Source organism: Oncorhynchus nerka, linkage group LG11 (assembly GCF_034236695.1).
Source record: "Oncorhynchus nerka isolate Pitt River linkage group LG11, Oner_Uvic_2.0, whole genome shotgun sequence".
Lineage (NCBI taxonomy): Eukaryota > Metazoa > Chordata > Actinopteri > Salmoniformes > Salmonidae > Oncorhynchus > Oncorhynchus nerka.
The window spans coordinates 23,777,198-23,803,543 of NC_088406.1; the positions used below are offsets into that span (position 1 = coordinate 23,777,198).

General features: G+C 42.9%; 1 protein-coding gene and 1 long non-coding RNA gene across 2 annotated transcripts in view; both read right to left on the reverse strand.

Moving 5' to 3' along the window:
* Positions 1-1,347: 1,347 nt before the first annotated feature.
* LOC115118102 (retinol-binding protein 2-like) lies at positions 1,348-14,615 on the reverse strand. The gene is made up of 4 exons (XM_029646645.2): positions 14,446-14,615; positions 3,311-3,489; positions 2,501-2,602; positions 1,348-1,827 (listed from the first exon to the last, which is right to left on the reverse strand). The coding sequence occupies exons 1-4, from the start codon at positions 14,516-14,518 to the stop codon at positions 1,774-1,776; spliced, it is 408 nt and encodes a 135-aa protein (XP_029502505.1). The 5' UTR covers positions 14,519-14,615; the 3' UTR covers positions 1,348-1,773.
* Positions 1,348-26,346, reverse strand: part of LOC135573953 (uncharacterized) — a 31,221-nt gene continuing 6,222 nt past the window's right edge. The window contains exon 2 of the long non-coding RNA XR_010465032.1: positions 1,348-1,558. This is a non-coding gene — a long non-coding RNA (uncharacterized LOC135573953). The remainder of the gene's footprint in view (positions 1,559-26,346) is intronic.

The window sequence follows — 26,346 nt, forward strand, 5'->3', positions numbered from 1 at the left end:
TTGTGTCTTCAGCAAACTTAATGATGGTGTTGGAGTCGTGTTTGGCCACGCAGTTGTAGGTGAGCAGGGAATACAGGAGGGGACAAAGTACACACCCCTGAGGGTTAAGGATCAGCGTGGTAGACGTATTGTTGCCTACTCTTCCCACCTGGGGGCGGCCCGTCAGAATGTCCAGGATCCAGTTACAGAGGGAGGTGTTTAGTCCCAGGGTCCTTAGCTTGGTGATGAGCTTTGTGGGCACTATGGTGTTGAACGCTGAGCTGTAGTCAATGAAAAGCATTCTCACATAGGTGTTCCTTTTGTCCAGGTGAGAAAGGGCAGTGTGGAGTGCGATGAGATTGCTTCATCTGTGGATCTGTTGGGGCGGTATGCGAATTTGAGTGGGTCTAGGGTGTTCGGGAGGATGCAGTTGATGTGAGCTATGACCAGCCTTTCAAAGCACTTCATGGCTACCGACATGAGTGCCACGGGGCGGTAATCATTTAGGCAGGTTACCTTCACTTCCTTGGGCACAGGGACTATGGTGGTCTGCTTGAAACATGTTGGTATTACAGACTCGGTCAGGGAGAGGTTGAAAATGTCAGTGAAGACACTTGACAGTTTATCCGTGCATGCTTTGAGTACACGTCCTGGTAATCCGTCTGCCCCAGTGGCTTTGTGAATGTTGACCTGTTTAAATGTTTTATTCACATCGGCTACCGAGAGCATTATCACAGTCATCCAGTATAGCTGGTTCAGACTAAAGTTCAAACCATGCTGGTGTTGCAAGAAGCACGTTCCAACCAACTAAGCAATCACATACTTGTGTCATAACAATTAGAATGTTACACGCTCCCAGCTCTATGCCTATGCTTGATGGTCGAAGTGTTCTACTTTAAATCATTTAACTGCACCTGTTGAGGGTTTCATATCTGTCAGGTCTTGATAAGAAAGCCTGGATGGTGTGAGGAATACTCTCCCAATCTTGTATTCAAAGTCCAAACCTCCTCACTGTTGCATGTTGAAAGGTTCCGTAGATCTTCTGTCATGTCATTGATAATCACTTAGATCTGTCCCTGTGAAGTAGTAGATAAGGCTGCAGGCCTTCACAACCCAACTGAGCATCATGTACTGTACGCTATTCATATATGCCTTCTTCTGGTCATCTACTGTACAGTGTACAATGTATTCGATTGATTTGCCAATTTACACAATTCCGTTCTCTCACAATGACGCGCTAATTTGAGAAGAAATGTTATGTTTTTAAAAGGTCATACTGTTTGTTTTTATTTGCAAGTACTGTCAACTCTGGTCAATATACACCCATATAAATATTAATTTAACTTAAAGTCAATGCATCCCATCTGCTTGGATTGAATTAAGTATTTATTAAATGTAATCACATCATAAATACATAACATAATTATGCAGGCAGAAACACATGTATGTAATGTTCTTTTTGATCTTTTGCACCCCAGTATCTCTACCTGCACATCATCATCTGCACATCTATCACTCCAGTGTTAATGCTAAATTGTCATTTTTTCACCTCCAAGACCTATTTATTGCCTCCCTAAACCTCCCTACTCTTCTACATTTGCACACACTGTACATAGATTTTTTATTGTGTTATTGACTATATGTTTGTTTATGTGCTACTCTGTGTGTTTATTTGTCACACTGCTTTGCTTTATCTTGGCCAGGTCGCAGTTGTAAATGAGAACTTGATCTCAACTGGCCTACCTGGTTAAATAAAGGTGAAATAATTGTTTTAACATTACAACAAAGACTGTTTTAGGGTTTCTTCTTGAATACTTGTTTGCAGACTTTGTCTTCAACATAGATGTCCTGGAAAAAAAGAGATGGATAGAAAGACAATTAGACAATCATATAACATGTAGTCTGCATCCGAACCAGCACCCTATTCCCTATATCAGGGGTGTAAACTCATTCCATGGAGGGCCGATTGTCTGCTGGCTTCAGTTTTTTCCTTTCTATTAAGACCTAGACAACCAGGTGAGGGGAGTTCCTTACTAATTAGTACCCTTAATTCATCATTACAAGGGTGGAGCAAAAACCCGCAGACACTTGGCCCTCAATAAAATGAGTTTGACATATGTGCCCTATATAGTGCACTTCTGGTAAAAATGTAGGGCACTATAAAGGGAATAGGGTGCCATTTGGCATGAAGCCCTATAGGGATTATAGTATCACTTCTCTTTCTCAGAGCTCGAAAACAAGATTGACTTTACAACTTCCACTGTACTGATTGACATACATACATGCAACTTCTCACTTTATTATCATGAAAAAGGCCAGAGTGTAAGTCTGAATGAGGATATGTATAAAAGCTGAAGGATTGATAGCTGTCTGTCTCTTTATCTCTCTCCTCAGAAATGTACTAAATGTATAGAGCTTCTGTTGTATTAGGTATGAAGAATCTGTAACGTTCTGTATGTTCAAGTTGAAGTCTAGGACATTTCTGTCTCTAAACCCCTCCCCCCATCTGTCTTGCTCTCACCAGGTGTAGCAGGTCTCCTTCTATCCATTGCTTCCAGCCACGATTGGCCTTCTCTCCCTTCTGCACAGCCACCAACGTATCTCCATTCCAGGTAACCAGTGTCTGAAGAACACACAGTTAGCTTACCGTAGACAAGCATTTACCCAAATGTCCCACAGCTATGATATCAGGCTGGTATCATAGACGTAACATAGTAAAAAAATAGGTGAAACTCAAATTAGTATATGTTACATTTGGTATGGTTGCATAAGACAGAAGGTTACTTAAGGCAAAAACGTTGGTCGGGGTGGATGACGTGAGCGTCTAGCAACCCCAAAGTTGTAATTGGTTACATATCATACACATTTTAATGCAGAACATATCATACAAAGTGGATGATGTCTATCCACAAATTAAAACATACCATACCAAATGTAAAATATCATACTAATTTGGGTGTCCCGTATTTTCGGTTACTATGTTACGTCTAACCCTGAGTCCAGGCTGAAGATGTGTGTATGTTTCCATAAAGCCAGGGTCAACAACCCACAGCAGTGCTTATGGCTGTCTCTTGAATTCTAATCTGAGAGAGACTGGGCCAAACCTTTTAAGATGCTTGGATTGTGGGCTATGTGTGTGAGGGCTATGTGACCATATTAACAAATTGAGAGTCAAGGGAAAGTAGGAGATGAAAACCTATAAGAAATGTAAATAGAAATGGTGGAATAGAATAAAAGGAGAGAACATGGAGAGGGTAAAGGTTAGGGGTTGGAACCAGTTAGGACGAAGTGCAGTGACACTCTGACATGGTCATATTGGTTGTGGTCCTACCTGGATCGTCCTGTTGTCCAGTCCCTTAGTGACCTCCTCAAACTCCTCCCCGACGGTGAAGTTGACCTCGTAGTTCCTGAAGGTGCTCAAGGTCTTGGTCTCAAACTTGTCTCCGTTCTGGATGATCACCTTGGTCTGGGTCAGGTGGGCGGCGATCTTACGGGTTGCAAAGTCAATATCTGGAGGAAACACAATGAAACAACAATGTCAATGTTTAAAGATGCTCTGCTCTTTCCATGACATAGACTGACCAGGTGAATCCAATCTCTTATTGATGTCACTTGTTTCATCTACTTCAATCAGTGTAAGTCTTGAGACAAATGAGACATGGATTGTGTATGTGTGCCATTCAGAGGGTGAATGAGCAAGACAAAATATTTAAGTGCCTTTGAACGGGGTATGGTAGTAGGTGCCAGGCGCACTGATTTGAGTGTGTCAAAAACCTCAATGCTGCTGGGTTTTTCAGAATGGTCCACCACCTGAAAGACATCCAGCCAACTTGACACAACTGTGGGAAGCATTGGAGTCAACATGGGCCAGCATCCTTGTGGAAAGCTTTCGACACCTTGTTGAGTCCATGCCCTGACGAATTGAGGCCGTTCTGAGGGCAAAATGGGGTGCAACTCAATATTAGGAAGGTGTTCCTAATGTTTTGTACACTCAGTGTATACTGTGAGTATGAAGTATGAACTTCTTAGGGCTAGGCGTCCCACTGGGTACATACAAGTGTCTTATATTGGTCAAAAGATTAGATTCTTGTTGATCTAACAGCATTGCTCAATTTATAGTAGCTTTTACAGTGAAAGCATGCCATGTGATTGTTTGAGGATGGCACACCATATCAAAATATTTTTCCACCGGCACAGGTTTCATAAATTCACAAAAAGCGATTACATATTCACTTACTTTTTGAAAATCTTCCTCTGATTTGTCATCCAAAGGGTCCCAGCTACAACATGTAGTGTCGATGTGATAGATAAAATCCTTATTTATATCCCAAAAAGTCAGTTAAGTTGGCGCCATCGATTTGAGTAATCCACTCGTTCAACATGCAGAGAAAGGAATCCGAAAATCTACCCCCTAAACGTTGTTTCAACAAGTCAAAATGCGTTTCGATTTACTCCTCAAATACTGTTACGATCATCGTAATGAGCGGACCAAGGCGCAGCGTGATTGAAGTTCCACATCTTTATTACGGTGAAAGGCGCACTTCAGGCCTGGTGCGTGGAGCCGGCACAGGTGGCACCGGACTGGTGACACGCACTGCAGGGCTAGTGCGGGGAGCTGGCACAGGACGTACCGGACTGGGGAGCCGGCACAGGTGGCACCGGACTGGTGACATGCACTGCAGGGCTAGTGCGGGGAGCTGGCACAGGACCAAACTGCTGACAGGCTCCTCAGGTCGGATGCCGTGTAGAACACACCTACATAACATTTCTCTCATCTCTCTCTCTCCCAAATTCTCCATCGCCTCCCTGACGGTCTCTGGCTCTTCAGGGTGAGTACGGGTAGCTGGCACAGATGGCACCTGACTGATGACCAGCTCTTCCACTCTCCGCTGCTCCGCCGACCACCCCCTCGGGTTTATGTGGCCGCGGTCCCCGGCGGTCTCACAACCTCCCATAATTTCTTCCCAGGTCCAAAACTTTACCTCCGTCACACGCTGCATGGTCCTTGCTTGGTGGGATATTCTGTCACGATCGTCGTAATGAGCAGACCAAGGCGCAGCGTGATTGAAGTTCCACATCTTTATTATGGTGAAACTAAACAAAAACAATAAACCAATAACGAAACGTGAAAGTAGTGGTGCACATGCACAAACACAAAACAATATCCCACAAACACAGGTGGGTTAAATGGCTACCTAAATATGATCCCCAATTAGATGCCAGCTGCCTCTAATTGGGAACCATACAAAACACCAACATAGAAATATTGAGCTAGAACACCCCCTAGTCACGCCCTGACCTATTACACCATAGAGAACCAAGGGCTCTCTATGGTCAGGGCGTGACAGATACCCTAACATGTAATCAAACTACAATATTTCTTACGGAAATAAGTATGTTCAATAGGAAACCGATTTTACAGGTGTGTCTTGTCTTCATTGCGCATGCAAACACGAATTTCCAAGACTGTGTCCCTGTACTAAAACTGATATTTCTTATCTGTTTTGAAGTTACAAGCCTGAAACCTTGAAAATAGACTGCTGACACCCTGTGGAATCCATAGGAATTGCATCCTGGGAGCTGGGACTTGAGTATGCCCTTATACTTGCCATTGTAAGAGCATGGTCTCTCTCAAAAACAAAATTAAGGTTGGTTTTTCTTTGGATTTTCTCCTACCATATTGTGGTATATTATCCTACATTATTTTAACATTTCTATGCATAAACTGGCTTCAGGGCCTAAGCAACATGCAGTTTACTTTGGGCACGTCATTCAGGCGAAAATGAAGCAGTAAGGCACGAGGGGGTGTGGTATATGGCCAATATACCACAGCTAAGGGCTGTTCTTATGCGCAACGCAACTATTGCTATTATAAACTGGGTGGTTCGAGCCCTGAAATCTGATTGGCTGATAGACCGTATAGCACGGGTATGACAAAATGTATTTTTACTGCTCAAAGTATGTTGGTAACCAGTTTATAAAAGCAATAAGGCACCTCGGGGGTTTGTGTTATATGGCCGATATACCTTCTGTATCCTTAAGAACAGCCCTTAGCCGTGGTACAGTTGAAGTCGGAAGTTTACATACACCTTAGCCAAATACATTTAAACTCAGTTTTTCACAATTCCTGACATTTAATCAGAGTAAAAATGTCTTAAGCCAGTTAAGGATCAACACTTTATTTTAAGAATGTGAACTGCACATTGAGAAAAGTATCATACTTTTTGGAGAAATGTCCTTATGTTCGGAGGAAAAAGGGGGAGGCTTGCAAGCCAAAGAACACCATGTCAGAATAATAGTAGAGAGAATGACTTATTTCAGCTTTTATTTCTTTCATCACATTCCCAGTGGGTCAGAAGTTTACACACACTCAATTGGTATTTGGTAGCATTGCCTTTTAAATTGTTTAACTTGGGTCAAACGTTTCCGGCAGCCTTCCACAAGCTTCCCACAATAAGTTGGGTGAATTTTGGCCCATTCCTCCTAACAGAGCTGGTGTAACTGAGTCAGGGTTGTAGGCCTATTTGCTCGCACACGGTTTTTCAGTTCTGCCCACACATTTTCTTTAGGATTGAGGTCAGGGCTTTGTGATAGCCACTCTAATACCTTGACTTTGTTGTCCTTAAGCCATTTTGCCACAACTTTGGTCATTGTCTATTTGGAAGACCCATTTGCGACCAAGCTTTAACTTCCTGACTGATGTCTTGAGATGTTGCTTCAATATAACCACATAATTATCCTGCCTCATGATGCCATCTATTTTGTGAAGTGCACCAGTCCCTCCTGCAGCAAAGCACCCCCACAACATGATGCTGTCACCCCCGTGCTTCACGGTTGGGATGGTGTTCTTCGGCTTGCAAGCCTCCCCCCTTTTCCTCCAAACATAACGTTGCCCATTATGGCCAAACAGTTCTATTATTGTTTCATCAGACCAGAGGACATTTCTCAAAAAGTATGATATTTTTCTCGAATTGCAGTTGCAAACCGTAGTCTGGCTTTTTATGAGCAGTGGCTTCTTCCTTGCTGAACGGCAGGTTTCAGGTTAAGTCAATATAGGACTCGTTTTTACTGTGGATATTGATACTTTAGTACCTGTTTCCTCCAGCATCTTCACAAGGTCCTTTGCTGTTGTTCCGGTATTTATTTGCACTTTTTGCACCAAAGTACGTTCATCTCTAGGAGGCAGAACGCGTCTCCTTCCTGAGCGGTATGACGGCTGCATGGTCCCATGGTGTTTATACTTGAGTACTATTGTTTGTACAGATGAACGTGGTACCTTCAGGCGTTTGTAAATTGCTCCCATGGATGAACCAGACTTGTGGAGGTCTACAATTGTTTTTCTGAGGTCTTTGCTGATTTGTTTGATTTGAAGGTAGGCCTTGAAATACATCCACAGGTTTACCTCTAATTGACTCAAATTATGTCAATTAGCCTATCCGAAGGTTCTAAAGCCATGACATAATTTTCTGGAATTTTCCAAGCTGTTAAAAGGGACAGTCACCTTAGTGTATGTAAACTTCTGACCCACTGGAATTGTGATACAGTGGATCATAAGTGAAATAATCTGCCTGTAAACAATTGTTGGAAAAATTACTTGTGTCATGTACAAAGTAGATGTCCTAACCAACTTGCCAAAACTATAGTTTGTTAACAATACATTTGTGGAGTGGTTGAAAAATGAGTTTTAATGACTCCAACCTAAGTGTATGTAAACTTCTGACTTCAACTGTATATTAGCCATGTACCACAACCCTTGGGCCTTATTGCTTTATTATAAACTGGTTACCAATGTAATTGGAAGAGTTGAAAGTAATATTTTGTCATACCTGTGCTATACGTTCTGCTATACCACAGCTTTCAGCCAATCAACATTCAGGGCTCAAACCACCAACCTATTTCATATATACTCTTTTCACCTTGGTTGAACAGTGAGGTGTGTATAGTATACTGTTTTGTTGTGTTCCCTTGTGTATTAGCCACCAGTCCCCCTCTTCAGTTATGAGACTGGAGCTCAAGTTCTAGAATTACTATTCCACTCAGACCAGCTCTGTTGACAATCTCATTTACCCTTTTTAAAATGGCCTTGTACCAGAAATACAGCTGAATAAGTTAAACTGTGAGCCTGCACTGCATTGGCCACAAAGTGTAAATTCAATTTCTACCCGTCTCTCCTTTTGATTACCCATCCAAATATGTTCTCCCTCCCTATGTTTCCATATGGCTGTGATTTTCAATCCGTTCATGGAAATGAGAGAGCGGCACGGAATGAGACGCCTCGGATTTGGGATTTGTTGGGTTGAGCGGGAGGGAGTTATGACAGGGAGGGAGTTATGACAGGGAGGGAGTTATAACAGGGAGGGAGTTATGACAGGGAGGGAGTTATAACAGGGAGGGAGTTATGACACGGAGGGAGTTATGACAGGGAGGGAGTTATAACAGGGAGGGAGTTATGACACGGAGGGAGTTATGACAGGGAGGGAGTTATGACAGGGAGGGAGTTATGACAGAGAGGGAGTTTGACTCTTGAATGGGGAGGGAGTTATGACAGGGAGGGAGTTAAACAGGGAGGAGTTATAACAGGGAGGGAGTTATAACAGGGAGGGGTTATGCCAGGGAGGGATTTATAACAGGGAGGGAGTTATTGGAGGGAGTTATAACAGGGAGGGAGTTATAACAGGGAGGAGTTATGACAGGGAGGGATTTATAACAGGGAGGAGTTACAACAGGGAGGGAGTTAACAGAGAGGGAGTTATGACAGAGAGGGATTTACACTAGAGGGACATTGACAGGGAGGGAGTTATAACAGGGAGGGAGACAGGGAGGGAGTTATAACAGGGAGGGAGTTATAACAGGGAGGGAGTTATAACAGGGAGGGAGTTATAACAGGGAGGGAGTTATCACAGGGAGGGAGTTATGACAGGGAGGGAGTTATGACAGGGAGGGAGTTATGACAGGGAGGGAGTTATGACACGGAGGGAGTTATGACACGGAGGGAGTTATGACACGGAGGGAGTTATGACACGGAGGGAGTTATGACACGGAGGGATCTAGTACACGGAGGAGTTATGACACTGGAGGGAGTTCTCTGACATCGGAGGAGTTTTTGACACGGAGGGAGTTTTGATATCTAGGAGTTTTGATACGGAGGAGTTTTGACACGGAGGAGTTTTGATATCGAGGGTATCTCTCTTGGCAGAGCTTGGGATGGGATTTTTTTTCTCTTGAATGGGGATGATAAAAATGCTTAAAAGAGTAAATCAATATTTGTTCGACGTGGTAACAAGCGGGAGCCATTCACACAAACATTGGAGGTTAAGTCGCCATGACAGAAGCTCAATAAGTAACTGAAGCAGCACCACATCATCCTTTCTCTCTCTCACAATCTCACTCACTAACACTCTCAAATAAAGTATTTACACTAACATTGTCTCTGACATCCCCCTCTCTATCAACAACCCTCGTGCAAACACACATAGACATATGCACACACACACACACACATAGACATATGCACACACTCATAGACATATGCACACACACAACACACTCTTTCTCTTTCAATTCCCTCTCTCGTCTCCACCCCTTCCTTCCCTCCCTCCCTCTCCACCATCTCTGTCTGCATATCTAGTATCTCTCTGTATATCTAGTATCTCTCTCTGCATATCCAGTATCTCTCTCTGCATATCTAGTATCTCTCTCTGCATATCCAGTATGTATCTCTGCATATCTAGTATCTCTCTCTGCATGTCCAGTATCTCTCTGCATATCCAATATCTCTCTCTGCATATCCAATATCTCTCTCTGCATATCCAATATCTCTCTCTGCATATCCAATATCTCTCTCTGCATATCCAATATCTCTCTCTGCATATCTAGTATCTCTCTGTATATCTAGTATCTCTCTGTATATCTAGTATCTCTCTGTATATCTAGTATCTCTCTGTATATCTAGTACCTCTCTCTGCATATCCAGTATCTCTCTCTGCATATCTAGTATCTCTCTCTGCATATCCAGTATCTCTCTGTATATCTAGTATCTCTCTGTATATCTAGTATCTCTCTGTATATCTAGTACCTCTCTCTGCATATCCAGTATCTCTCTCTGCATATCTAGTATCTCTCTCTGCATATCCAGTATCTCTCTCTGCATATCCAGTATCTCTCTCTGCATATCTAGTATCTCTCTCTGCATATCCAGTATCTCTCTCTGCATATCCAGTATCTCTCTCTGCATATCCAATATCTCTCTCTGCATATCCAATATCTCTCTGCATATCCAGTATCTCTCTCTGCATATCCAATATCTCTCTCTGCATATCCAATATCTCTCTCTGCATATCCAATATCTCTCTGCATATCCAGTATCTCTCTCTGCATATCCAGTATCTCTGCATATCCAGTATCTCTCTGCATATCTAGTATCTCTGCATATCCAGTATCTCTCTGCATATCTAGTATCTCTCTCTGCATATCTAGTATCTCTCTCTGCATATCTCAGTATCTCTCTCTGCATATCTAGTATCTCTCTCTGCATATCTAGTATCTCTCTCTGCATATCTAGTATCTCTCTCTGCATATCTAGTATCTCTCTGCATATCTCATATCTCTCTCTGCATATCTAGTATCTCTCTCTGCATATCTAGTATCTCTCTGCATATCTAGTATCTCTCTCTGCATATCTAGTATCTCTCTCTGCATATCCAGTATCTCTCTTCATATCCAGTTTGTTACTCGGCATATCTAGTATCGCTCTATGCATATCCAGTATGTCTCTGCCTATCCAGTATCTCTCTGCATATCCAGTATCTCTCTGCATATCCAGTATGTCTCTCTGCATATCCAGTATGTCTCTCTGCATATCTAGTATCTCTCTGCATATCTAGTATCTCTCTGCATATCTAGTATCTCTCTGCATATCTAGTATCTCTCTGCATATCTAGTATCTCTCTTCATATCTAGTATGTCTCTTGCATATCCAGTATGTCTCTGCATATCCAGTATCTCTCTATGCATGTCCAGTATCTCTCTCTGCATATCTAGTATCTCTCTGCATATCTAGTATCTCTCTGCATATCCAGTATCTCTCTCTGCATATCTAGTATCTCTCTGCATATCTAGTATCTCTCTGCATATCTAGTATCTCTCTGCATATCCAGTATCTCTCTCTGCATATCTAGTATCTCTGCATATCCAGTATCTCTGCATATCCAGTATCTCTCTATCCAGTATCTCTGCATATCTAGTATCTCTCTGCATATCTAGTATGTCTCTCTCTGCATATCCAGTATCTCTCTCTCTGCATATCCAGTATCTCTGCATATCCAGTATCTCTCTATGCATGTCCAGTATCTCTCTCTGCATATCTAGTATCTCTCTGCATATCTAGTATCTCTCTGCATATCCAGTATCTCTCTCTGCATATCTAGTATCTCTCTACATATCTAGTATCTCTCTACATATCTAGTATCTCTCTGCATATCTAGTATCTCTCTATGCATATCCAGTATATCTCTCTGCATATCTAGTATCTCTCTATGCATATCCAGTATCTCTCTCTCTGCATATCCAGTATCTCTCTCTCTGCATATCTAGTATCTCTCTCTGCATATCTAGTATCTCTCTGCATATCTCATATCTCTCTCTGCATATCTAGTATATCTCTCTGCATATCCAGTATCTCTCTTCATATCCAGTTTGTTACTCGGCATATCTAGTATCGCTCTATGCATATCCAGTATGTCTCTGCCTATCCAGTATCTCTCTGCATATCTAGTATATCTCTGCCTATCCAGTATATCTCTGCATATCCAGTATCTCTCTGCATATCCAGTATGTCTCTCTGCATATCTAGTATGTCTCTGCATATCTAGTATCTCTCTGCATATCTAGTATCTCTCTGCATATCTAGTATCTCTCTGCATATCTAGTATCTCTCTGCATATCTAGTATGTCTCTTCATATCCAGTATGTCTCTTGCATATCCAGTATGTCTCTCTGCATGTCCAGTATCTCTCTCTGCATATCTAGTATCTCTCTGCATATCTAGTATCTATCTGCATATCTAGTATCTCTCTGCATATCTAGTATCTCTCTGCATATCTAGTATCTCTCTGCATATCTAGTATCTCTCTGCATATCCAGTATCTCTCTCTGCACATCTAGTATCTCTCTACATATCTAGTATCTTAGATATCTAGTATCTCTCTGCATATCTAGTATCTCTCTATGCATATCCAGTATATCTCTCTCTCTGCATATCTAGTATCTCTGCATATCCAGTATCTCTGCATATCCAGTATCTCTGCATATCCAGTATCTCTGCATATCCAGTATCTCTGCATATCCAGTATCTCTCTCTCTGCATATATAGTATCCCTGCATATCCATTATCTCTCTCTCTGCATATCTAGTATCTCTGCATATCCAGTATCTCTCTCTCTGCATATCTAGTATCTCTGCATATCCAGTATCTCTCTCTCTGCATATCCAGTATCTCTCTCTCTGCATATCCAATATCTCTCTCTGCATATCTAGTATCTCTTTGCATATCTAGTATCTCTGCATATCCAGTATCTCTTCATATCCAGTATCTCTCTCTGCATATCTAGTATCTCTCTCTGTATATCTAGTATCTCTCTGCATGTCTCATAGCTCTCTCTCATATATTGTATCTCTCTCTGCATATCCAGTATCTCTGCATATCCAGTATCTCTCTCTCTGCATATCTAGTATCTCTCTGCATATCTAGTATCTCTCTGCATATCTAGTATCTCTCTGCATATCTAGTATATCTCTGCATATCTAGTATCTCTCTGCATATCTAGTATGTCTCTTCATAAATATGTATCTCATTCTAGGAAGGCATTTTTAAAAAATATCCAGTATGTCTGAGATCAATGCATATCCAGTATCTCTATGCATGTCCAGTATCTCTCTCTGCATATCTAGTATCTCTCTGCATATCTAGTATCTCTCTGCATATCTAGTATCTCTCTGCATATCTAGTATCTCTCTGCATATCTAGTATCTCTCTGCATATCTAGTATCTCTCTATGCATATCCAGTATATCTCTCTGCATATCTAGTATCTCTGCATATCCAGTATCTCTGCATATCCAGTATCTCTGCATATCCAGTATCTCTGCATATCCAGTATCTCTGCATATCCAGCAGCATATCCAGCATCTCTGCATATCCAGTATCTCTGCATATCCAGTATCTCTGCATATCCAGTATCTCTGCATATCCAGTATCTCTCTCTCTGCATATCTAGTATCTCTGCATATCCATTATCTCTCTCTCTGCATATCTAGTATCTCTGCATATCCAGTACGTCTCAGAGAGTAAAAGGAGGTTTCTCTGCATATCAGACAAAGTATCTCTGCATATCCAGTATCTCTGCATATCCAGTATGTCATTGCATGTGTCTCTGCATATCCAGTATCTCTCTCTCAGTCTAAGCATATCCAGTACAGCAATCTGCATATCATTAGTATCTCTGCATATCCAGTATCTCTCTGCATATCCAGTATCTCTCTCTGCATATCTAGTATCTCTCTCTGATTATATCTAGTATCCAAATCAAAAAAATCTAGATATGTTATAGAGGCTCAAGAAGAAACATGTTAATAATAAAAATAAATAAATTGTCCGATTGTCTATTCTCTCCGGTAAGACATACGGTTAGCTAGATGGGCTCTCTCATCAGGAGCCAGTATGTCGGCAGTCCAGTTGTGAAGGCCCGGAGGGGCTCTCTCTGCATTTCCAGTATCTCTCTCTGCATATCCAATATGTCTCTATGCATATCCACGGTAGCAGCCTCTGCTGTGAGATCCAGTGAATGTCTCAGATGCATATCCAGGGTCTGGAGAAAAAAATCTCTGCATTCCAGTATCTCTCAAAACTGGCGATAGATTATCCAGTAAATGTAGCTATGCACAACCTAGTATCTCTCCAGTAAAGCATATCTAGATTATCTCTAGCTCTGCATATCTAGTATTCAGATTTCTGCATATCTAGCATCTCTCTGCATATCCCATATTTCTCTATGCATATCTAGTATATCTCTCTGCATATCTAGTATCTCTGCATATGTAATATCTCTCGCTGCATATGTAATATCTCTCTGCATATGTAATATCTCTCTGCATATCTACTATCTCTCTGCATATCTCTCAGCAGCAGGGTAGCCTAGTGGTTAGAGCGTTAGACTAGTAACCGGAAGGTTGTGAGTTCAAACCCCTGAGCTGACAAGGTACAAATCTGTCGTTCTGCCCCTGAACAGGCAGTTAACCCACTGTTCCCAGGCCGTCATTGAAAATAAGAATTTGTTCTTAACTGACTCGCCTGGTTAAATAAAGGTAAAATAAATAAAAATAAATACGTAATATCTCTCGCTGCATATCTAGTATCTCTCTCTGTATCTTATGTCGCTATTTTCCAACAGACATTAGAACAACAGCTTACCAATGGCCTTCATGACATCATCAAAGTTCTCATTGGTGACCATCACCCATTGTCCGTTGAAGTCTGCAGGCATCTTGGCACCGGCCGGGTCTGTGTTACTGTATATGCCCTGTATCTGTCTATGGGGAATTTGCTCACACACACACACACTGCAAGAGGTAGAGTCAGATTCTATGGTCCCAACCTTTATATACAGCCTGTTTACGTGTGGAACTAAGGGGCAGGGTTCGCCTGATAACACTCTCTATATTCCTTATAGAGAGAAGGGACAGGTGTGTGTGACTGTATGTGTGTTTGTCCGTCTGTATGTGTGTGTGTGTGTGTGTGTGTGTCAAGTGTGGAGGCACTTAGCATCAGCTAACCTACTGCCTCTCAACAGGCTAGCCAGATCCTTTGTTCATCGTAATGATGCAGAAAGGAAACAATATGGAGAGCACCAGCTAGAGCAATGAGAGCTAGTTCCCCTGTCACCTGTCAACGCAGACACTAAAAAGCAATGCTGAGGAGAAGGTCAGAAGGTCCTTTCTCTCTTCTGAAACAAGAATAAATATAGACTAGGTTTCTAGTTCAAACACAGAATACACTGTGTACATTTGACTATTTTCTTCATGTTAAGACACAGAAAAATAATAGGAGTCAAAGCAACACACTGGCATTTGCATTTAACCCGCATTCTATTCTGGTTGCCAGATGTGTAGGTGCTTTAGCCAACTCCTATTCTTTAGCCCAGGGAATCAGGCTAAAGTATTACAGATCTGGCAACCAGGCTCGATGCAATCTGCAGGGAAAGTAAAACAACGTTCGGTACATTTTCCCAGGTTGTGAATTAACTCTATATCTGTAAGTGGTTTGTGGTTATATTTGCTTTGACTTTAATTCTCCCTAATGAATTACAATAACCTACCGTATTTCTGACTTGAAATCCCTTCTCATAATCAATGTTGAGTAGTGTGTGTGTGTGTGTGTGTGTGTGAGAGAGATGTTTACAGTAATGTGAATCATTTAGTATTCCGAATGTGACCTTGAGCTCATCAACACTGAATTAAGGACATAGATCATCCCTGAGCTTGGTGTAGGTTGAACCCAGCGTTATTCATTTATCAGGATTGAGTTACCCTAAACCACAATCCTATTCCATAAATACATGCAACCAACAACAGCTGAACAACTGCTCTGCATATATTGTGTTGTATGTACTCCTGACTACACAATTAATTTACCTGCGGGGACAATAAAGTTGTAATTTAATTCAAATTGAAACGGAGCTGTATTTCACACGATTATTGCATTTGCATCACATCAAAATAACAGTTTGACTGTGATGTGAATTGAACTCTTGAGTTGCTTTGAAGGGGTCAAAGGTCGATGTCTGAAATGTTTTATCACCCCTCTGATAAGATCAAAATAACACTATTATCATCGGAACTTTCACCCCATCATTGCCACGCAACTGAGTAAAGTCTCACGGAAAGGAAATGTTGTCATGCACCTGAGTAAGTGTTTCTTGAAACTAGTGCTGGCTGAGTAGCCTTGCTCTTCCTTCATTATGTAAAAGCCTACAGAATGCAGAATCCAATTACTTAACCCACAGCATTACCCTGAGGCAACCCATAAAGATTGTGTTTGGGGGTAAAAGTGTTTTATATTATTTAAGATTGTTTTATAATATTGATACATTATCAGAAAGACAAAATCTTCCAAAATAGGGTAATCCAAAATGATTGCAGTAGAGGGTTGATATTTATTACTGTGCCTTGCAAAAGTATTCACCCCCCTTGGCGTTTTTCCTATTTTGTTGCATTACAACCTGTAATTTAAATAGATTTTTATTTGGATTTCATTTAATGGACATACACAAAATAGCCCAAATTGGTGAAGTGAAATGAAAGAAAAAAACTTGCTTCAAAAAATGTTTAAAAAAAACGGAAAAGTGGTGCGTGCATATGTATTCACCCCCTTTACTATGAAGCCCCTAAATAAGATCTGCTGCAAACAATTACATTCAGAAGTCACATAATTTGTTTTTAAAAGTCCACCTGTGTGCAATTAAAGTGTTACATGATCTGTCACATGATCTCAGTATATATACACCTGTACGGAAAGGCCCCAGAGTCTCCAACACCACTAAGCAAGGGGCATCACCAAGCAAGCGGCACCATGAAGACCAAGGAGCTCTCCAAACAGGTCAGGGACAAAGTTGTGGAGAAGTACAGATCAGGGTTGGGTTATACAAAAATATCCGAAACTTTGAACATCCCACAGAGCACCATTAAATCCATTATAAAAAAATTGAAAGAATATGGCACAACAAACCTGCCAGGAGAGGGCCGCCCACCAAAACTCCAGGCAAGGAGGGCTTAATCAGAGAGGCAACAAAGAGACCAAAGATAACCCTGAAGGAGCTGCAAAGCTCCACAGCGGAGATTAGAGTATCTGTCCATAGGACTACTTTAAGTCGTACACTCCACAGAGCTGGGTTTTATAGAAGAGTGGCCAGAAAAAAAGCCATTGCTTAAAGTGTTCACCAAAAGGCATGTGGGAGACTTCCCAAACATATAGAAGAAGGTACTCTGGTCAGATGAGACTAAAATTGAGCTTTTTGGCCATCAAGATAAACGCTATGTCTGGCGCAAATCCAAAACCCCTCATCTCCCCGAGAACACCAGCATCATGCTGTGGGGGTGTTTTTCATCAGGGACTGGGAAACTGGTCAGAATTGAAGGAATGATGGATGGCGCCAAATACAGGGAAATTGTTGAGGGAAACCTGTTTCAGTCTTCCAGAGATTTGAGACTGGGGTGGAGGTTCACCTTCCAGCAGGACAATGATCGTAAGCATACTGCTAAAGCAACACTCGAGTGGTTTAAGGGGAAACATTTAAATGTCTTGGAATGGCCTAGTCAAAGCCCAGACCTCAATCCAATTGAGAATCTGTGGTATGAATTAAAGATTGCTGTACACCAGCGGAACCCATCCAACTTGAAGGAGCTGGAGCATTTTTGCCTTGAAGAATGGGCAACAATCCCAGTGACTAGATGTGCCAAGCTTATACAGACATATGCCTAGAGACGTGCAGCTGTAATTTCTGCAAAAGGTAGTTCTACAAAGTATTGACTTGAATAGTTATTTACGCTCAAGTTTTTTTTTTAAATATTTTGCATCTTCAAAGTGTTAGATATTGGTTCGGCAGGGTAGCCTAGTGGTTAGAGTGTTGGACTAGTGACCGGAAGGTTGCAAGTTCAAACCCCGAGCTGACAAGGTACAAATTTGTTGTTCTGCCCCTGAACAGGCAGTTAACCCACTGTTCCTAGGCTGTCATTGAAAGTAAGAATTTGTTCTTAACTGACTTGCCTGGTTAAATAAAGGTAAAATAAAAAAATAAATATGTTGAGTAAATCAAATGATACAACCCCCCCCAAAATCAATTTTAATTCCAGTTTGTAAGGCAACAAAATAGGAAAAATCCCAAGGGGGTGAATACTTTCACAAGACACTGTAGGTGGGCGATTACATTTGCCTATTTCAAATGCGTTATTTTGCATATCCAAACTCCTTGAGACACAGTGGGGGTGGGGTCACAGCTAGGATCTGCCAACAGCAACTTTGGAACAATTAGTGCCTTGCTTAAGGGCACATAGACAGATTTTTCACCTTGTTGGCTCAATGGGGGTCAATTAGCAACCTTACGGTTACTGCTCCAATTCTCTAACCAGTAGGCTACTCGCTGTCCTGAGAGTGTCGTGTGCTATAGCCACCCACTTTTTGTTATAGACTGGGCTCACCAGCAACAACTTCTATGCCAAACATGGATTGTAATTGTCTGTCAACCACACGAGGGTAGTATATCATTTTTTACTTGTGCGTTCTCTTCACATGCTCAGACTCTGCAGCAAACACTGGGCAAGCCTGAAGCTTCAAATATTTAAACCATTTTATTAAGGCAGTCTGACAAACCTGTAAAATAAATGTAAAATAAAACCTGGGAGACACTATTGATGATGATGAGGTATATTGCACTGGTCATCCCCAAAGCCAGCACTTCCTTTGGTCGCCTTTCCTTCCAGTTCTCTGCTGCCAATGACTGGAACGAATTATAAAAAGTCTTATATCTCCCTCTCTAACTTTAAGCATCAGCTGTCTGTGCAGCTTACCGATCACTGTACCTGTACACAGCCAATATGTAAATAGCACACCCAACTACCTCTTCCCCGTATTATTACTTACCCTCTTTCTCTTTTGCACACCAGTATCTCTACTTGTACATCATCTTCTATCACTCCAGTATTAATGCTAAATTGTATTTTTTTTCGCCTCTAGGGCCTATTTTTTGCTTACCTCCCTACTCTTCTACATTTGTACACACTGTACATAGATTTTTCTATTTTTATTTTATTTTGTGTTATTGACTGTACGTTTGTTTATGTGTAACTGTGTTGTTTTTGTCGCACTGCTTTGCTTTATCTTGGTCAGGTCGCAGTTGTAAATGAGAACTTGTCCTCAACTGTTCCTACCTGGTTAAATAAAGGTGAATTATATATTTTTTTAAATGAATGAATGGAAACAGATGTGTTTGAATGCTCCATCATGTTCATATAATCTCAGACATAAATTACTGCAGTTGAAGACCATCCATAGAACGTACTATATGCCAGTGAAACAGAATATCATGCACTCAGAAATGTCATTCCTCTGCTGGAGGTGTAAAACACAAGGGGACATATTTGCATATGTTATGCTCGCTCTTGTGAAGGCTGGCTGCATTCTGGCAAAGAGTATGTTCTTTTATCTCAGCATGTCTACAGATTCTCCCTTCTCCCTGTTTTTGAGATTGTTATCACAAGGAACTGTGTAACCTAGCATTTATAGCAGCTAAGAAATGCATTGACATTAATTGGAAGGTTGGTTATCCACCCACAATGTAACAATGGATGGCAGAAATTTCAAGTTATGTGTCACTAGATTTGATTTAAAACAAGATTAAGGGTATACTGTGCAACTTTCAAAAGGTCTGGATGCCTTATATGGAATACTGTGTTACAGACTCCTTGTCTCAGTCTGTAATACAAACATGTTTCAAGCAGACCACCATAGTCCCTGTGCCCAAGAACACTAAGGTAACCTGCCTAAATGACTATCGACCCGTAGCACTCACGTCTGTAGCCATGAAGTGCTTTGAAAGGCCAGTCATGGCTCACATCAACACCATTATCCCAGAAACACTAGACCCATTCCAATTTGTATACCGTCCCAATAGATCCACAGATGATGCAATCTCTATTGCATTCCACACTGCCCTTTCACACTTGGGCAAAAGGAACAACTATGTGAGAATGCTATTCATTGACTACAGCTCAGCATTCAACACCATAGTGCCCTCAAAGCTCACCATTAAGCTTAGAACCCTGGGACTAAACACCTCCCTCTGCAACTGGATCCTGGACTTCGTGACGGGCCGCCTTCAGGTGGTAAGGGTAGGTAACAACACATCCGCCACGCTGATCCTCAACAGCGGGGCCCCTCAGGGGTGCATGCTCAGTCCCCTCCTGTACTCCCTGTTTACTCATGACTGCACGGCCAGGCACGACTCCAACACCATCAAGTTTGCCGATGACACAACAGTATTGTTGCCTGATCACCGACAACGATGAGACAGCCTATAGGGAGGAGGTCAGAGACCTGGTCATGTGGTGCCAGGACAACAACCTCTCCCTCAACATGATCAAGACTAAGAAGATTATTGTGGACTACAGGAAAAGGAGGGCTGTAGTGGAGCAGGTTGAGAGCTTCAAGTTCCTTGGCGTCCACATCACCAACAAACTAACATGGTCCAAGCACACCAAGACAGTCATGAAGAGGGCACAACAAATCCTATTCCCACTCAGGAGACTGAAAAGATTTGGCATGGGTCCTCAGATCCTCAAAAGGTTCTACAGCTGCACCATCGAAAGCATGGTTGCATCACTGCCTGGTATGGCAACTGCGCGGCCTCCGATCGCAAGACACTACAGAGGGTACGGCCCAGTACATCACTGGGACCAAGCTTCCTGCCATCCAGGACCTCTATACCAGGCGGTGTCAGAGGAAGGCCCCATCAATTGTCGAAGACTCCAGCCACCCTAGTCATAGACTTTTCTTCTGCTACCGCACGGGAAGCGGCACCGGAGCACCAAGTCTAGGTCCAAGAGGCTTCTAAACAGCTTCTACCCCCAAGCCATAAGACTATAAACATCTAATGAAATGGCTATTTGCATTGCCCCCCCCCCCTCCTATTTTACGCTGCTGCTACTCTCTGTTATTACCTATGCATAAGTCACTTTAATAACTCTATCCACATGTGTATATACTACCTCAATTACCTCAACTAACCGGTGCCCCCGCACATCGACTCTGTACCGGTCCACCTATATATAGCCTCGCTATTGTTATTCTACTGCTGCTCTTTAATTATTTGTTACTTTTATTTCTTATATTTTTATCTTTAAAAAAATGTGTTGGTATTTTTCTTTAAAAAATAAAGGAGAGCAGCACACTATAGGAGGTCAGATGCAAAAATATTTATGTCCAACGTTTGAACAGACAAGCTGTCTTCATCAGGGTATAATGACAAACACTGCGGGATGACTCATTTATATAGTGTCAAAAGACACACATAGGTGTCTGTAATCATGGCCGGGTGTGGCCTGATATCATTGGTTAATTCTCATATAATAAAATAGCATACAAAAAACATAAATGGATAGCGTACGATCATAGATACAATTTGGCTACATCAGCCTACAAACAATTGCAATAGCAAAATCACAATGGTATTTTTCTTAAAACAGCATTGTTGGTTAATTAAGGGCTTGTCAGTGAGCATTTCACTGTAAGGTCTACACCTGTTGCATTTGACGCATGTTACGAATACGATTTGATTTGATTTGAAAAGGAGTCTGTATTGAAAACATGCCCACGTCCTGGCCCTGGAGGTCTGCCGTAATGTTGAAAACATGCCCACGTCCTGGCCCTGGAGGTCTGCCGTAATGTTGAAAACATGCCCACGTCCTGGCCCTGGAGGTCTGCCGTAATGTAGAAAACATGCCCACGTCCGGGCCCTGGAGGTCTGCCGTAATGTTGAAAACATGCCCACGTCCTGGCCCTGGAGGTCTGCCGTAATGTTGAAAACATGCCCACGTCCTGGCCCTGGAGGTCTGCCGTAATGTTGAAAACATGCCCACGTCCTGGCCCTGAGGTCTGGAGGTCTGCCGTAATGTAGAAAACATGCCCACGTCCTGGCCCTGGTGGTCTGCCGTAATGTTGAAAACATGCCCACGTCCTGGCCCTGGAGGTCTGCCGTAATGTAGAAAACATGCCCACGTCCTGGCCCTGGAGGTCTGCCGTAATGTTGAAAACATGCCCACGTCCTGGCCCTGGAGGTCTGCCGTAATGTTGAAAACATGCCCACGTCCTGGCCCTGGGTCTGCCGTAATGTAGAAAACATGCCCACGTCCTGGCCCTGGAGGTCTGCCGTAATGTTGAAAACATGCCCACGTCCTGGCCCTGGAGGTCTGCCGTAATGTTGGTTGTCACTGTGGCTTTGGCCTAACACACCTGAAACCAATAATGAATGTTTCACTAAGATCCTAAAGCTGAGTGGGGTGTGTTGGGTTGGGGCGCTGCAGTTTGGTGGAGACTAGGGGCATGACAGGGCTATCCAGCTATATTGATTGAAAGTAAAAGAGCTCTACATTACTATTAGGCCTATGATATGAATTACAGTGCCCTCCGTAATTATTGGGACAGTGAAGCATTTGTTCTTCTTTTGGCTCTATACTCTAAAAGTTTGGATTTGATATCAAACAATGACTATGAAGTTAATGTGCAGACAGTCAGCTTTAATTTGAGGTTATTTTAATCGATTTTGGGTAAACCGTTTAGAAGTAACGGCACTTTTTGTACATAGTCTCCCCATTTTAGGGGGGCAAAAGTATTTGGACAAATTCTATGTATATTAATGTAGTACAAAGTTAAGTATCTGGTTCCATATTCATAGCACGGAATGACTGCATCAAGCTTGTGATTTGTGACATTTGTTGTATGCATTTGCTATTTCTTTTAGTTGTGTTTCAGATTATTTTGTGCCCAATAGAAATTAATGGTAAATAATGTATTGTGTCATTTTGGAGTCACTTTCATTGTAAATAAGGATATAATATGTTTCTAAACACATCTACAGTAATGTGGATGCTACCATGATTACAGATAAACCTGAATGAATCGTGAACAATGAAAGTTACAGACACACAAATATCATACCCTCAAGACATGCTAACCTCTCACCATTACATTAACAGGGAGGTTAGCACTTTCTCACTCATCATTATTCACAATTCATTCAGGATTATCCATAATCATGGTTGCATCCATATTCATGTAGAAGTGTTTAAAAAATATTATATTCTTATTTACAATAAAACTGACCCCAAATTGGCTTTAGATACCCCAAAAAATTTGGAGGGAGGACCCCAGCCCCCCGCCAGGATATGTCCTGCCCACTTCTAAAACCAAGGTTGTGCCCCTGAACACAGGAGTCTAGACAACTGATTTCGTAACCCACTTTATGGGCTGGCTGCAAATATGACGGCTCTTGTGTGTGTTTCTTTAATTTAACGAGTCAAGTCAGTTAAAAATAAAAATTCTAATTTACAATGACGGCCAGTGGGGAACAGTGGGTTAACTGCCTTGTTCATGGGCAGAACAACAGATTTTTACTTTGTCAGTTCAGGGATTCAATCTAGCAACCTTTTGGTTACTGGCCCAATGCTCTAATCACTAGGCTACCTGCTGGTTACTGGCCCAACGCTCTAATCACTAAGCTACCTGCTGGTTACCTGCCCAACGCTCTAATCACTAGGCTACCTGCTGGTTACTGGCCCAATGCTCTAATCACTAAGCTACCTGCTGGTTACTGGCCCAACGCTCTAATCACTAGGCTACCTGCTGGTTACTGGCCCAACGCTCTAATCACTAGGCTACCTGCTGGTTACTGGCCCAACGCTCTAATCACTAGGCTACCTGCTGGTTACTGGCCCAACGCTCTAATCACTAGGCTACCTGCTGGTTACTGGGCTCTAATCACCAGGCTACCTGCGTTACTGGCCCAACGCTCTAATCACTAGGCTACCTGCTGGTTACTGGCCCAACGCTCTAATCACTAGGCTACCTGCTGGTTACTGGCCCAACGCTCTAAACACTAGGCTACCTGCTGGTTACTGGCCCAACGCTCTAAACATTAGGCTACCTGCTAATCACAACGTCCCTCCACTCTAACCACTAGGCTACCTGCCGTCCCTCCACTCTAATCACTAGGCTACCTGTCCCTCCACTCTAATCACTAGGTCCCTCCACTCTAACCACTAGGCTACCTAATCACTGCCGTCCCTCCACTAACCACTAACCTGCCGTCCCTCCACTAATCACTAGGCTACCTGCCGTCCCTCCACTCTACCACCACTACCTGCCGTCCCTCCACTCTAACCACTAGGCTACCTGCCGTCCCTCCACTCTAACCACTAGTCTACCTGCCGTCCCGCCACTCTAACCAACAGGCTACCTGCCGTCCCTCCACTCTAACCACTAGGCTACCTGCCGTCCCGCCACTCTAACCACTAGGCTACCTGCCGTCCCTCCACTCTAACCACTAGGCTACCTGCCGTCCCTCCACTCTAACCACTAGGCTAACCTAACCACTAGGCTACCTGCCGTCCCTCCACTCTAACCACCACTAGGCTACCTGCCGTCCCGCCACTCTAACCACTAGGCTACCTGCCGTCCCTCCACTCTAACCACTAGTCTACCTGCCTCCCTCCACTCTAACCACTAGGCTACCTCCGTCCCTCCACTCTAACCACTAGGCTACCTGTCCCTCCACTCTAACCACTAGTCTACCTGCCGTCCCGCCACTCTAACCACTAGGCTACCTGCCGTCCCTCCACTCTAACCACTAGTCTACCTGCCGTCCGCCACTCTAACCACTAGGCTACCTGCCGTCCCTCCACTCTAACCACTCTACCTGCCGTCCCTCCACCACTAGGCTACCTGCCGTCCCTCCACTCTAACCACTAGGCTACCTGCCGTCCCTCCACTCTAACCACTAGGCTACCTGCCGTCCCTCCACTCTAACCACTAGCCACTCTACCTACCTGCCGTCCCTCCACTCTAACCACTAGTCTACCTGCCCGCCACTCTAACCACTAGGCTACCTGCCGTCCCGCCACTCTAACCACTAGGCTACCTGCCGTCCCTCCACTCTAACCACTAGGCTACCTGCCGTCCCTCCACTCTAACCACTAGGCTACCTGCCGTCCCGCCACTCTAACCACCAGGCTACCTGCCGCTACCTGCCTAGGCTACCTGCCCCTCCACTCTAACCACTAGGCTACCTGCCGTCCCTCCACTGCCGTCCCTCCAACCACTAGTCTACCTGCCGTCCCTCCACTCTAACCACTAGTCTACCTGCCGTCCCTCCACTCTAACCACTAGGCTACCTGCCGTCCGCCACCTCCACTAGGCTAACCACTAGTCTACCTGCCTGCCGTCCCTCCACTCTAACCACTAGGCTACCTCGTCCCTCCACTCTAACCCGCCACTCTAACCACTAGGCTACCTGCCGTCCCTCCACTCTAACCACTAGGCTACCTGCCGTCCCTCCACTCTAACCACTAGGCTACCTGCCACCCCGTTTTTTTTCCATCTTCACTTCCTGTGTACCTCTCTCTGTCTTTATGTTTCTTCTTACTAGCTGTGTTGCAGCTTTTGTTTTGGAAGCATCAAAGATCAGTGGTGTAACGTAAATAAGTAAAAATTCTTTGAAGTACAACTTAAGTATTGTTTTTGGGTATCTGTAATTTAATTTAGTATTTATATTTTGGACAACTTTTACTTATACTCCACTACATTCCTAAAGTAAATATGCACTTTTTACACCCATACATTTTCCCTTACACCCCAAAATACTTGTTACATGTAGAAGACTTAGAAGATTTTTTAAATGTTCTTTATGTTCTTAAAGAGCTGTTCTGTGGCCACCCACGGTCTCCTGAATAGAAATCTTTGTGCTCAGGTGTCGCAGAGACAGTCAAAAGGTTTCCAATATGCCAGTACAGTACGATAGAATGGCTTTTCCTTCATTCTCAGGACTGCAGGAGGCTGTTCCCAAATCACCAGCTTTCAACCACTCTATGCTCCATCAGAGAAGTCTGAAATAGCTGTACAAAGCAAAAATGTTCATAGTACATGCACATGTAGGATCGTAATTTGAGCCAAATTTGTTTGCTACAGCAGGAAAATAATCCTGCAGGAACAGGAAATGTGAGCTATTATGTGGATTATAATTCATGGACATTTTCGTAGGGGTTGATACATTTTTCTTAAAGGAAAATCAAGTCTGAAATGTCAAGTGAAATTTACAAACTTCAGAAGCCTTTTTAAACCACAAATACACTACAAGTTTTAAATTTCACCTGCAACAGGGTGATCCAATTAGGATCCTACACCTGTACACGTGCACACACACACACACACACACACACACACACACACACACACACACTTCCAGGCACCCAGGACAAAAATGATTGAATGCCCATTCTGTTCACCACAATCACAGCCTTTCTTACAGGAGGGCACTTCTTTATTTTTTTTCATGTGAAGCCCAGGTGAGTGGCCTATGTGTGTGTGCGTCTACAGATGTAGGATCTTAATTTGAGCCAGTTTGCTACAGCAGGAAAATAATTCTGCAGCGGCAGGAAATTTGAATTATTATGTTGATTATAAGTATGAGGGTTTGTGCTCAGACTAGAATGAAAGGCACCCGGTGCGTGGGAGAGAAAATATCTGTAGAGTTCAAAAGTATGATGTTTT

Bases quoted from the DNA above. Each gene is read 5' to 3' on its own strand.
- LOC115118102 (XM_029646645.2), bottom strand. From the start codon at position 14,518: ATGCCTGCAGACTTCAACGGACAATGGGTGATGGTCACCAATGAGAAC. The intron at 3,490-14,445 runs GTAAGCTGTTGT...TGTTTCCTCCAG, and splicing joins TGATGTCATGAAGGCCATTG to ATATTGACTTTGCAACCCGT. The intron at 2,603-3,310 runs GTAGGACCACAA...TGTGTTCTTCAG, and splicing joins TGGACAACAGGACGATCCAG to ACACTGGTTACCTGGAATGG.